At 41.3% G+C, this 13671-nt stretch overlaps 1 protein-coding gene across 1 annotated transcript; it reads right to left on the bottom strand.

Moving 5' to 3' along the window:
* Positions 1-2458: 2458 nt before the first annotated feature.
* Positions 2459-12485, bottom strand: RERGL (RERG like; the record flags this gene model as incomplete). Its single annotated transcript, XM_082051925.1, has 5 exons — positions 2459-4616; positions 5722-5870; positions 9648-9721; positions 12264-12320; positions 12434-12485. The coding sequence occupies 5 exons, from the start codon at positions 12483-12485 to the stop codon at positions 4334-4336; spliced, it is 615 nt and encodes a 204-aa protein (XP_081908051.1). The 3' UTR covers positions 2459-4333.
* Between the last annotated feature and the right edge of the window lie 1186 nt (positions 12486-13671).

Below are 13671 nucleotides of genomic sequence, written 5' to 3'. Positions count from 1 at the left end.
TAAGGGAAGACAGAAACTTACAGTCTGTTTCTGGAAAAGAGTAATGTCTGTTTAAAAATAACTTCCTACCCAGAATAGCCTGTGTGTCTCACATAATATCAGTTGTGGGGAAACAAACAAACAAAACCAACACCAAAACACTTAGGCATTTACAGAACTGCTTCTTTACAGAAAAATCAAACCCAAGTTTTGAAACAACAGAAGTTGACAGTTAGGAGTCCATATTTGCATTTAGGCATGTAAACACAGGATTTGCTTTTCAAACAGGCTGAACAGCACATCAAAATTCACTTTCCCCTTGTTTTTATTCCTCATGGGCAGATTAAGGCTATGAAGAGGCCTGTGTTCCTGTGGACAAGTTTACGGAGGTAGACAGTTTGTTTTTTTAATGCAGAGTAGAGTTTAATATTACTTTTTTTTTTTTTTTTAATGTATATCTTGCTTCAGAGTGGATAGGCAAGGTTTCCTTTCAAGAATATTAATCAGAGCTGGAGTTTGTTCCTCTATCCATAAGCAAAATAGATCTGTATGAAAACTTCATTAACCTAAAGCACCTGCTCCAACAGGCATCCTGATAGAAAATTAGTATATTCTTGGATACTTACTGCACTTCAGTTTTGCTTTGAGTGGTATTTATAATACTCTCTTCTTTAAAGTGTACTCTCTGAAAATACCATTGAGTGATCTGGATCCAACTGTCAGTGAGAGCATCATACCTGTTCAGGCTGATAGCCTCAGCATCCATCCCTCTCTCTGCCTCCTAGATGGACGGAATGCTGGTTCAGACATCTCCAAATACCTGCTAGTGCACCGTCTTCAAAGCAGTGCAGTCAGATAGAAGGGAGAGCAACAAGACTCTCCTCGCATGACTCACAAGGTCTTCAGACTTTCATGTTCACCCTTCACTTCAGAAATCAGCTTCTAGCAATGGACTAAAAAACTACGGTAGCTATTTTGTCTTCTGAGTATAGCACTACATCAAAACTACTGATCCATCGTTTTTATTGCTATGTTGATTTAAATATATTAGAAAGCAACAACATGTTTTTTTTGGTTTACTCAATACCGCACTTAATTATTGCTACTTCCAGGAGTTATCATGCCTTTCCTGTGACGTTTTCCCCTCTGCCTTGTTGTGAATGTGACCACGGAGGGATTTACAAAAAAGTTTAATACGGACAGATATGACAGCAGGAAAAGGAGCTGAGGCTGTGTTTATCTTTGTTTACTTCAAAACTATAGTGAGAAAGAGCTTTGAAAAACACCTGAAAGCACTCTGAAAGACAGCACTTGGGAGCCAGGGGCTATTACCTTTATACTTCAGTAGAATATCTTTGCTTTTATGTCACTGTTTCTAAAGAAAAAAAAAAAAAATTAAAAAAAAAAAAAAAGGAAGACAGGGAGAAAGAACATCAATTCTGAATGCCTTTCTCAGGCAAAATTTTACTGAAACTAGAAAGTTGATATAAACAAGGAGTTCCAGACATGACAGCAAGAAACTTTTAACACTTGTATGGCAATTTCACAATCTTTTGGTGAGAAAGGATGCTGAAGCAGTCTGTGGCAAAACAAATAGCTTCATTTCCACTCTCTTCAATGAGTTCGATATGCTCTAGGTGTTGTCACAGTCAAGGGTGAGCATCAAACACTAGTTGCATCATTTACTTTGTTATGCAAGCAGGGTTCTTGCTTTCCTTTCCAAATGTGGCTGAGCCAGTAACATACTACCTTCACTGTTAAAACTACAGTCTTTTAATTATCCTAATTTTCTTTAAAAGGCCCTCAAAAATAATAAAAAAACCCCACACACAACTAAAATGAAAAAACAGAGCACAAAACCCAAACCAAAAAACCCACAACTGATAAAATATGCAAAGAAAGGGAGATAGGTCATTGGCTTTAAACTGAATTCCTCCACAAATTCTGCACTCCAGTTCATCTGCACTTAGCAGCAATAAGAGACAAATGAAACCAGATCCTAAGAACATCAAATGATGTCTACATTGGATGCTTGAGTATGCTTAAGTCTAATCGAATCCTACAGCTGTTTCAGCTGATTTTCATGAGTGCAACCTAGCACACATGGGCCAGAAGACAGCTACTGTATTAAAACACCCCATTTAGACAGAAAAGGAAAACTATGGGTTATACTTACTAATATGATCAAAGCAAAACTATTTACCTTCCCTGTGGATATCTTGATGAATTTTTAAAGGATTTTTTTTTTTTTTAAAGTACTGTTCACTGTACAAAGGTACTCTAAGACTTCTTAATTGTGTACAGGAAACACAGCTAGAGGCTCTCTTCTGTGCAAGTGTCTGATTCCCAGATTTACTTTTTCTAATTTGGATTCCAGATCTGTGTGATGCTTCACTTTTCCAGTAGTCCAACAAAAAAGTCTGTAGCTTTATACCATAGTGAACAGAAAAGCATTGACACATCCATCTTATATCCAGTTTATTTATACCATAGCAGTAAATACAGATAAGAGTTTTCAAATCTGGCAGTGCTGGAGCTGGCGAGATACAGCTGGCTGACAGATCGACAGTACATTAGTAGTTCTGGAATTCCGTGTGTGCTGGAAAGCTGAAGGGTGTCCATGAGCAGCCTTCAAGTTCAGCCTCATAGATATGGACAATACAGTTAAATACGCTACTCCCAATATGGCAGAGAAGCATCTGCATAGAAATAAAGCAACACTGTGCCTGTCAACACTGATAACTATATACCAACATTTGTAGTCCTAAAACAAGTGAAATATACAGTATCTTTTCCTTTAAAAATGATCTTCAGTTATCACTTTTTAAAATGTGCTTTAGTTTTATTTTACAACAGTAATGCTAAGATTATATAAGTTTTTAATGCTATCTTATGGGGTGGACATTTGAAAATCAGTATTCTGCTGTGACTGATAAAGCAATCTTACTAGTTTCAATGCAGGTAAAATTTCAGAGCAGGTAAAATTTCAGAGGTAGGCTTTATCTCAGAAACTTAGAAAGACTGAATCCCAGCTGACCTCTGGAATGGGTAGGAGGCAGTAATTCATCTTCAGATCTGTTCTCTTTCCTTTCATAATTTCTGTATGAGCACAGTACTTTCAAACACACTGGGCTAAGCCCTTATTTAGTTAAGTCTACAGTAAGAGCGCTGAATGTCAATTGACAACATATTTAGACCTGTCTGATGTTTAATATCCACATCTGAAAAGTGTAGCTAACATATTCCTTAGTGCTCTCTCCAGTGGCATTTCAATACCATAGCGATGACTAGTTGTAAAGACATCGGTCCTTAGGAAAAACACTCTGCAAGTTAAGAGCACACGTTTTACCAGCAGGCTGACCTTTAAATCCAGGCAGACATCCCAAAGAATTTGTGCTCTTTACCAGCCCATGTGCTTCTCAACCTTCCACTCCCATCTAAAATTGAAAAGGCACATCTACCTTACAGGTAAGGAAACTTTGGTACAGCTCATGAAAACTGCTTCGTGAAAGGGATCAGGCCAAGATGTTACCTGGACCTTACACTGGCCCTAGCTGTAAAATTATTTCACTGAACAATGACCTTGCCAAAACAGTCCAATGCTCACTGACTAACATTTCACTAACATTTCAGTTCCCACTCTCTTCAACCCTCTCTACTTTCTTTCATCAGTCTTAAAAAAAAAAAAGATACACTGAAACAGGAGACAATACTGCTTTGTTTATCTGTTTCCCTACTTCTGGTGCCTCTGCATTTGCAGCTTTGCAGGTAAACACCTTTTGTCGATTTGGTGTCTGGGCATTTAATTCATATGAATTTTAGCAGGTGTTAAGGCCCTTTATGCACATGAAGATCTCAGCCATCATTCCTTAAGTTAAATACAAATACATGATCACATACAGCAGCGGTATTTTGCTTTTCCTTAGTGCAAGTCTTCTTGCACAAAAAACAACTACTTAGAATTCTGAAGTAAGATTTTGATCAGCAAGGCTGAGTTCATTGGAAATAACTGTTTATACTTCAGTTGCACCTTGAAGCTCTATCCAAGATCATGTTGGTGTTGAATAAATACAGAGTAAAACTCTCCTCTGAAAAACTTAGGAGATAAAAGATGAGACAAGCACCTTAGAGTGTAAGTGACATAGCCCTAACACAGTAAATCTGTAGCAGAATTCAACATAGAAGATCAGGTCTTTTATGTCTAGACCCAGTCCACTCGACCATACTGTCTCTCATCTCTGGTTTCTACTGTCTTATTCCTCCAGACATTGACCTTTGGAGGAAACTGACTGAATCCCAAGATCTGCCTGCGCTCCATTATTTTAGCTTTTCTTATTTCAAGACTAACCATCTTTTACACAGATTTCCTTCTCTTTCCAAACACGTTGTTGATTAACTTGGCCATTGACTTTGATCCACTTGGTCGTCTCTTTTCCTTCACTTTGAAATTTGAGGTGATATTCCTCAGGACTTTTGTAAACATTGCCATAACTTCCTGACAATGTTCTGCTGCAGACAGTTCACAGAATTGGCACTTGTTATCCATTGCCAGCTTCTGTCCTTCATCCCAGCCAACTTCCCTCATGTGGCATAAATCCTGTTTATTACCAACCAAAAATAATGATGACTCGACCATTCTGAAATAAAAAAGGTTCAAATTAGAGAAAAGGCATGCTAAAACACTGTGCTGTATGCTGTGCTATGCACACTGTGTATTACAAGTACATATGTTCAGGATAATACGCATCACAACAAACCCAAAAGAAAAAACAACCCTGTAACATTGCCAGTTCTAGTTTTCCATTGGCTATAGTAAACGTCAAAGGATCTTCCAGATAAGCTATTCTCTGTCATTAAGTTTTCACTGTGGTTCCTCTACCCAATGAATTCACTTATTTTTCATTCACTGCAGCTTTCATACTCTGTACTGCTGAGTATGTTGACAACTCCTGGACTTCATGAAGAAGCAAGCGGATCATTATCTCCATTTGTAGGTAACAGAATAGAGTCAAAGAGATGCATCAGTGTCAGTGGCATAATTCAGAAGAAAACACAGGAATCCTAATTCCAAGCTTTTGCTAAAATTACTCCTTCCAGAGAAACCTTAATAAAGAAAGGATAGCAATAAAACAGACAAAAAAAAAAGTGTTTTTTTTTTACTCCACTTCTGATATAAGGAAAGGATTTCACTCTTCTTTATTTAGAAAGCACCTCAGCTGACTGAAGCAGGGATACACACCACTGCATGTACTTAGACTTACAATTCTGGTGGTTCTTTTTGAACATAAATAGTTTGTTTCTTACCATGTGGTCACTCATATGCACAAATACTGTTGGGGTCGCTGCTAAAGGCAGTTTAGGAGACATTCATGGTATTAGATTCATTTATTGTGGGAAATGCTTTCTTCAATCCCCACCATTGGTAATACAGTGGGAGAGTAAAAGCATAGACTCACTATGCCAGCTTTTTTCCCATTTACAGAAGAAGGTTTTATGGCAATTATTTAAACAGTAGTGCTGTAAGAAATAAGAACAAAAATCCCGATGTGCTTGGCTTTGGATACAGTGAAAATAGATTGCAATTTGATACACAGTTTACACTGAGCTACCTTATTGTTGCTATTGTGTTATGACACCAGGATGCTGCTGGATTTTTATTGCTACTAGGACGCCTACAGCTCACAGAAATGTTCTCAGCTTTTTCGTACGTTTGCAGAGGGAAAGAAAAATAATGCCACTTACTTTTTACAGGCTCCTATGTGAGACTCCCGGATTCTGTACAGCAATGCTTTCGCAAATGCAAATGATGCTCTGTCACTGATGTCATAAACAATGATAAATCCATCAGCCCAGTGGAGCTCGTCTGTGAGGGAGAGCTTCCCCCGCTGTGGCTGCAAGAAGTTCAAGTTCACACGCAATAAGAATGTTACTGTTGTCACTTGAAAGCATTTTCTTTGTCACTCTGAATGTGAGAATATTATATCTTTTACTGCAAAAGATGTTAATAGGTCTAGGTGCTGGCATTGAATTCAGGTGAGTCCTGCTCCAAAAGCATAATAAAGAACCATCACTACAGATGGCACTTTGGATCACTGACACATTAATTATGAAATATTTATGCATTGTTTAAGCAGTAAAATTGCATAACCTGTACAGCCACTGCTTATGCTGAATATTCTGTAGAGCTGCAGGAGAATGAAACATACAGTAGCCATCAGTACATTTGTTCTGTTTCTGGTTATAGCTCTGTTTTGCATGTTCCTAATACCCTGACTGTAGCAAGCTTAATTTTTAAAAAAATTCTTCGTTCCCACTCAGTTATTCTGTTACTTCTTTGCATAGTTCAAGTTGGAAACAGTTTTTACCCATAGGATAAATTTCCACAGGGCTAGAAAAAAAAATTCTCCTTTCAAGCTCCAGTTGACTTTAATAAAATCAGTGGCAAAAGCCACCCAAGTGATAATGGGGTTACATCAATCCTTGAGTACCTTCAACCCAAGAAAGTGTCACACTTTGATTTCTAGAAAGCAACAGCTGCAAACTGTCCCATTAAGCTAAAGAATGCAATTTCAAAACTATTTTAAATTAGCTTATCCTTGCAGATGATTTGGCAGCAGCTAGCAAGACCATGTGACCCAAAACAGGTAAAATATTAGAAGCTGTTTTGCATATTGTAATGTATAGCATGCAACAACATCCCACCCTGGTTGCCTTGATTAGCTCAGCATCAGGGCAGCACTGTAGCCTCGAACATTTGTACTGGGAAGGCTGTAACCCTGAGGGATGGTAACAGAATGTTGGCAGTGAAAGAAGATGCATGAGAAAGAAAAGATTGAACAGGTTTCCAGAACTATTTGAATACTTCAGTATCTTTAATACAACAGCTTTTTTGACATTGTAGTGACTGTGCAGCAGGTTTAGGGTGAGGAAAGGTGACTTGTGTGGGTCACAGCTGTTTCCCGGATGGATCACAGATTCATAGAACATCTCGAGTTGCAATGGACCAATAAAAATCATAGAGTCCAACTACCTGCTCCTCATAGGACTACCTAGAACTAAATCATATGACCAAGAGCATCATCTAAGAGCTCTCTGAACTCTGACAGATTGGTGCCAAGACCACTTCCCTGGGGAGTCTGTTCTAACGACCACCCACCCTCTCAGTGAAGAACCTTTTCCTAATGTCCAATCTGAACTTCCCTTGATGCAGCTTCATTCAATTTCCTTGTGTCCTATCACTGGTCACCAGAGAGATTAGCACATCCCCCTCTTTCTTGAGGAAGTTGTAGACTGTGATGAGGTCACCCCTCAGCCTTCTCCAAGCTGAACAGGCCAAGTGACTTCAGCCTCCCCTCATAAATCTTGCCTTCGAGGCCATTCACAATCTTGGTCACTGTCCTCTGGACACTAACAGTTTGATGTCCTTCTCATATCAAGGCACCCAAAACTGCACACAATACTCAAGCTGGGGCCACACCAGTGCAGAGCAGAGAGGGAACAATCACCTCCCTCACTCAGCTGGCAATGCTGTGCTTGATGCACCCCAGGACATGGTTGGCCCTTTTGGCTACCAGGGCACACTGCTGGCTCGTGTTCAACTTGCTGTCAACCCAAACCATCAAGATCTTTTTCCATAGAGCTGCTCTCCAGCTTCTCATCCCTCAGTTTGTACATATAACCAGGATTACTCCAACCATATTGAGAACATGGCACTTGCTCTTGTTAAATTTTGTATGGCTAGACAGCTCAGCTATCTAGTCTATCTAGATCACTCTATAAGGCCTCTCTACCCTCAAGGGAGTTGACAGCTCCTGCTAGTTTAGTACCATTGGCAAACTTACCTAATACACATTAGATTCTTGTGTCCAGATCAGTTATAAAAACTAGCTCTAAAATTGAGCCCTGGGAAACTACACTAGTGACTGGCCGCCAGCCTGATGTAACCCCATTTATAACAACTCTTTGTGCCTGACCAGTTAGCCAATTTTTCACTCAATGTATTATGGACTTGTCTAGCTATGTGCTGGACATTTTATCCAGAAGAACACCATGAGAGACAGTATCAAAAGCTTGGTTAAAATCCAAAAAAACCCCACATCTGCTGGCTTCCCTTGGTCAACGATATGGGTGATATTATCATAGAAATTAAGTTACTTAAGCAGGACTTTCCCTCATGAACCTGTGATTAAGAGACTGAGCTTTTCAGAACAGGGCTTCAGATACTAGAGGGAAGCCTCAGAAAGCAGCAAGATTTCAGAAAGCAGAAACAAAAATGAGGACTCTTCCTTCCCCAGTTTTGCCTCCTCTTGGAACCTGCTTTTCTTCCCCAGCTCCCATGGGATACAGGACATCCATACCCCATCCTTCTCCTTCTAGAATCACCAGTTCTATCAGACAAAAAGCAATACCACCCTTACTCCCTGCCTACTCCTCTGAAGGCACTAAAGAGAAGCCAGGAAGAGAACAGCAGAAGGCAGCAAACAGCTAAAGTTAGGCCTTGTTCCTAGGGGAGAACTGGGACAAGAGAGCTTAATGTACGCAGGCAGGAGGAGTTGCCCTTAACACAGCTGACATCTGGTCTCCTTAAAAGCAAAAAGGTGTCCAAACTGTAGCAACCAAAAGTCTCTACCTATAACGCAGTCTAATTTGCTTTATCCTAGCTGGCTGCTACTCCCATGTTTCAACCGTCTTCATAAAGAGTTGTTCAAGTGGCACAGGATGGAACATAACAGTAAGTGGAAGCTATAGGTCAGCTTAGGAGGTAGGTGGAAACAAGCCCACAGAACAGTAGGTTCTAACAGATTGTATGGCAAGGGAGGACTCTACAGAAAAGTGTAACATGGTACACTGGCTGTTTTAAGGATGCCCATCACACTGGGATAAGCAATGCTGTTGCTTGTCTCTAGGAAGGCAGATTTGTTTGGTGGTTCATTTTATGTGTTCACTGGGTTAAGTCTTTAAGTCCTTGAATTTAAGTCTGGGTCAGGCTTTCAGTGCTTTGGCTTTATCATTAGAATTCATCATCCTAGTTGGTAAGAGGCAAGATCACTCCACAGAAGGGAACCTTGTGAGCTAATGTGATCAGCCAGACAGACCCACCCAGGTCTGCATGTGTTACACAGTACCAAAGTTTCTCTATTCCTGCAATAGCAGGAAATAAATAAATACAAAAAAACTTTATTTCTAAGAGGTTTATTGTGATCAAAGTTCAGCTGTCAACAGGTAGAAGCCTATATGTTATGGCTTTTCTCAGATCTGTTCTATTGAACCCAAACAACCAGGCCTGTCTACTTTGACCATTTCTGCAGACATTTAATAAACTGCTTGATTTATAAACTAAATTTCATCGATTTAGGGTATTTCAGAAAACCGCATATAATCCTATATCTTTATTTACCTATACAATGCAAAAGTGGGAATAGTTATTTCTGTCAATAATAGTCAAAAAAAGCAAAAGCATTTACAGAAAATTTAGGCAAAGGAGGGCTTCTTCTATGAAACAGGGAAGTACTCGGCAGTTCTGAGCCACAGCAACTATAAAACTTCAATCTTTTAAAATTACAGCAAGCACAAATTCCAAGGAGAGAAAGTTTGTAACCCCCAGACCCTTTTTACCCTTACAGAGGCAGAATGAAGAACAGCCTTTCTTTTCCCCCTCAAATTCTTACCTGTGAACAAGGGTCATAAATTTCCAAGTGTATCTGCCTCCCATCCAGGCACAAGTGTTTAGTATAGATGCATTCTAAAAGATACATGGCATCCAAAGAAAACAAGCATTAGTGCCTGAGATAGTGGAAAAAAAAATGGCAGCAAAGGTAAGATTTTATAATATTGAGGGGACACTGAGTTCCTTGAGTATTGTTTGGTTCTTCAGAGGTTTGGGGGCATTTGTTTGTTTGGGGGTTGGAGGGGATGTTTGGGGTTTTTTTTTTGTTTGTTTTCTTGAGGGTTTGGGAGTTTTTTTTGTGTTTGGTGATTTGTGTGTTGGGGTTTTTGGTGGTTTGGTTTTTTGTTGTTGTTGGTTTTTGTTTGTTTGGTTGGTTTTTTTTCCTCCTCCTTTCATTTTGTTTTTTGGTTTTGTTGTTTTGGTTTGGGTTTTCTTTTTCCTCCCCCTACCCCACTGGAAACAAACCTATTTCATCCTATTTCATTCTGCAACACATGAGCTGCCCAATCCCTTGGTTGACCAACACCATTTCACATCAGAGTGTTTGTGCGATTAATACTTTTAGATCTCAGTTTTTCTCTTCCAAAATGAAGGCAAAGGGGATGCACAATGCTCAGAATCAGCAAAATAGTGATGCCAACTCAGCTTGATACCAAAGCTTAGGATTACAAAAGTGGTAAACCAGCTTATGTGTAAGTTCCAATTCTGCACAAAAGTAATTATTTGGTAATAATGTTTACCATGAAATCTGGTTCTTTGAGAATTCTTATATTAGCTAGCATTAGACTAATAGTATTTACAGGATCATTCTTAAACTAGATCCTAAAATATTCCTGTAGCATCAGTTCTCAGATTTAGGAATCTCCACCAGCACTAGCAAACCTGGGAACTCTACTGCAGACAGACCATCCCTATTTATTTAAGCAGAAGGTTGTTCTAAGCAAGTGTAACCAACTTGTGTTCATGGCACTGGTCACAAACAGGCCACCTACAGTATAATTCCTCAGAGTTACTGAACTAGAAAGACAAGAACTGGTGTTGGCACTACTGAAAGTACACTTGGAACTGTGTAACGAGGGCATAGATAAGGTCTATGATCTCTGAACTCTGCATCTTCAGTTCAGCAGCATGTTCATCTTAAGCATTCTCCATGCACATCTTAAGAGTTCACCTGATGAACTATCAGTCGCAAGGATATAAAATCTGCAGCTCCTTGGTGGTTTCCATAATTAAACAAATTTTAATTAAACTTTGATTCCACTAACAGTGGGATGATCTGCATTTTGTTACTCCTATTCCAGCTTTCCTCCCCCTTCCTCCTCTCTAGAAATAGGGCTGAACTTATCTTCTGACAAACATCTGTTAAAGCGTTTTGATGGTTTGACATGTCTTTTCTGAGACCTGCAGTATCAGAAGTTCAAAACAAGGAAACCTGTTTTTTAGTTGTAGGTGGCTTGGAACACACACAGAGCACAGAGAGCACTGCATAACTTAGATGTGACAGCTTAGACCTAGATAAGCCACCTGGGGCATAAACTGTCCTTTCAGTCTGTGTTTGTATAGCAATAAGTATTGGTAGAGCATTTATGTTACTCTACTTTCAGAGTAAGTTCATTTGGATATACTCAATGCAATTCAGCTTAGTACTATTTTTTTTTCTTAATGGTTTCTGAAAAGCTACTCTGATTTCCATAAAATGAATGTGTTTTGAAAGAGTCCTTCACTTTGGCAGGGAAAGAGAGGTAGGTTGCAATCTCCTTTCCTTATTAAGTGTTGGGACTTCTCATGTGCCATCAGCTGAAGCAGCACACTTCTGAAGGTGTTTGTATGTCAGTTATAAAGTGCCTCTACCCAGGACATGAAAGTTCAAGTCTTGTTTTGCCATCTCCCAAGCTCCTAGAAGTGTCTTAAGAATCAGCATATTTGTTCTGGCATGAATGAGAAATTCTATCCCCAAGAGCAGCAAGGCTTTCTGCAAAGCTATCAAATCAGTGCATTCCTGCAAAAGCAGGGGGGGCTTCGCATTGGCCTTTGATTAACCAGTAGTGCCTAATAATCTGTTTCACCTCCCCTCTAGAGCTGAGAGGGGGATATTCAATAGAACTTGGGTTTTGGTTGGTGTTTTTTTGTTGTGTGTGTTTTTGTTTGTCTGTAGTTTTTGGGTTTTTTTGGGGGGTTGTAGGTTTTTTTTTTTTTGTAAGTGTATTTCTTTACTCTCATTCTTATCTCCTGATTGAGCTTCCTATAACCTACCCGTGCTTCACACATACAGCCCGGTTATCTTTCCTTCCTAAGTCCCTTCACAGCTGCTTTGCGACGAGCACTTCGCCAGTTCGGGGCCCGGTCGCGCTACTGGAGTTTTCCGTGATCTCCCCGCAGATACCCGGCTTGCCTTTCCCCGTCCTCAAAGCTTATATTGAATCAGGAACTCTCGCCAATAAGCAAGCCAAAACTTCAATCTTCCCGGAAAGTTCTGCGAAAACTGCGTTCCTACCCAATTTCTTGTTCAAGTAAACGTGCGAAGCATCGCATCAGGCATTCCCCGGGGAACCTGCACCGCACAGCCCCCTCCCACCCGCGGGGGTCCCGCTCCCAACCTCCCATCCCCGGCGCTCACCGGCGTTGGACGCGTACTCTCCGATGAACCGCCGGGTCAGAAACCGCACGGCCAGCGCTGCGGGAGGGAAGCAGACGCTCGGTTTAGTGGGGTCCCGCCGCCCGCCCCATCCCCCAAACCTCAGATAAAACCCGGCCGGGGGCTACAGGGGACCTCCCTCCCCGCCTTACCCGACTTGCCGGCTCCGCTGCCGCCCAGCACGGCCAACTTCACCTCGGTCATGCCGCCACCAGGCCGCGCCCCCCCGCCTCCATTTCTTTATAGCCACCGGGGCCGGGCGCAGCCCCTCCGGCGACACCGCCCCGCAGCCCGCCCCTCCGCGATCCCGGCGCCTTTCCCCGCCCCGCCGGCGAGGCCGGTAGGTGCAGCTCGCCGCTGGGGGTCGGTCGGCCGGTCGGTCGTTTGTTTTCTTCTTCTTTGACAGGCGCCCCTGCCGCCTCCCACCCCGCCCGCCTTCCTCCTCCTCGCCCCCTCCGACCCCCCTGCCTCGTCCGCCACGGAGCAAACTTTCTTCGGGCGGCCTTCCCGCCTCCCTGTGCTCCCTTCGCCTTCTCCTCCTCTTCCCATCGCCGCCTTCTCCTCCCCTCGCTCCCAGCCCCGGGCCCCGCAGTTCGCAAAGCGGTTAGAAACTAGGGGGAAAACGGGAAAAAACAGAGTGGGGAGGGAAGAAGAGAGAAGGAAAAGACATTCTCCAACTGTAGGGGAGGGGTGTGTGTGGTTATTTTTGCCGTAAGTTTGTTTGCGGGCTGTCACCCTTTCATGCATCGAGCGTAAAAGTGAAGAAACCATAGTGATTTTTTTTTGTTATTATTATTTTAAATGCTTCTGAGATAACTTGCTAAAAATAAGTGTTTTGTGCTTGCCCGGTGTTCTCTGCCCCAGATTTCACAACTCTCATCACTCACTAAACCTCCAGTCTTGCAAAAAACTTCATGTATGAATGTTTCTATTCAATTTAACTTTAAAGTTGTGTAGTGGCTGGTTCATAGCTGAGGCTTACAACAGTACTCTGAAGCAGGAAAATATGACAGATGTGGAAGGTGAGGCACAAAGGGCCAACCCCGCAGAAAGAGACACCCTGTGTCTTCTGTATGACTGATTTCATTATGAGGCTCCTCAAGTGCTCTCCAGTGGCTATTAAGCTCTGAAAGGGCATAAAATAGTTGCATAGGTTTAGTTAGTCCACTGATGAATAGGAGACTGCTCTAGCATCCAAGTTACACTTGTATACCTATGCTATTCATGTTTACTTTATTGAGCTTATATAACTTGAATGTATTTATTATATTTTTACTCTCTTCTGATGAAACTGTTGTGCATTTTATAAATGCTTCAATAAAGCACTGCTTCTCTATGCTTGCTAGTGGGTGTTACAGACACAACACATTTATATGAGCTCAAAACCAGA

The sequence above is a fragment of the Streptopelia decaocto genome, assembly GCF_964273445.1.
Source record: "Streptopelia decaocto genome assembly, chromosome: 1".
Taxonomy (NCBI): domain Eukaryota; kingdom Metazoa; phylum Chordata; class Aves; order Columbiformes; family Columbidae; genus Streptopelia; species Streptopelia decaocto.
This window is presented reverse-complemented; position numbering and strand designations above follow the sequence as displayed.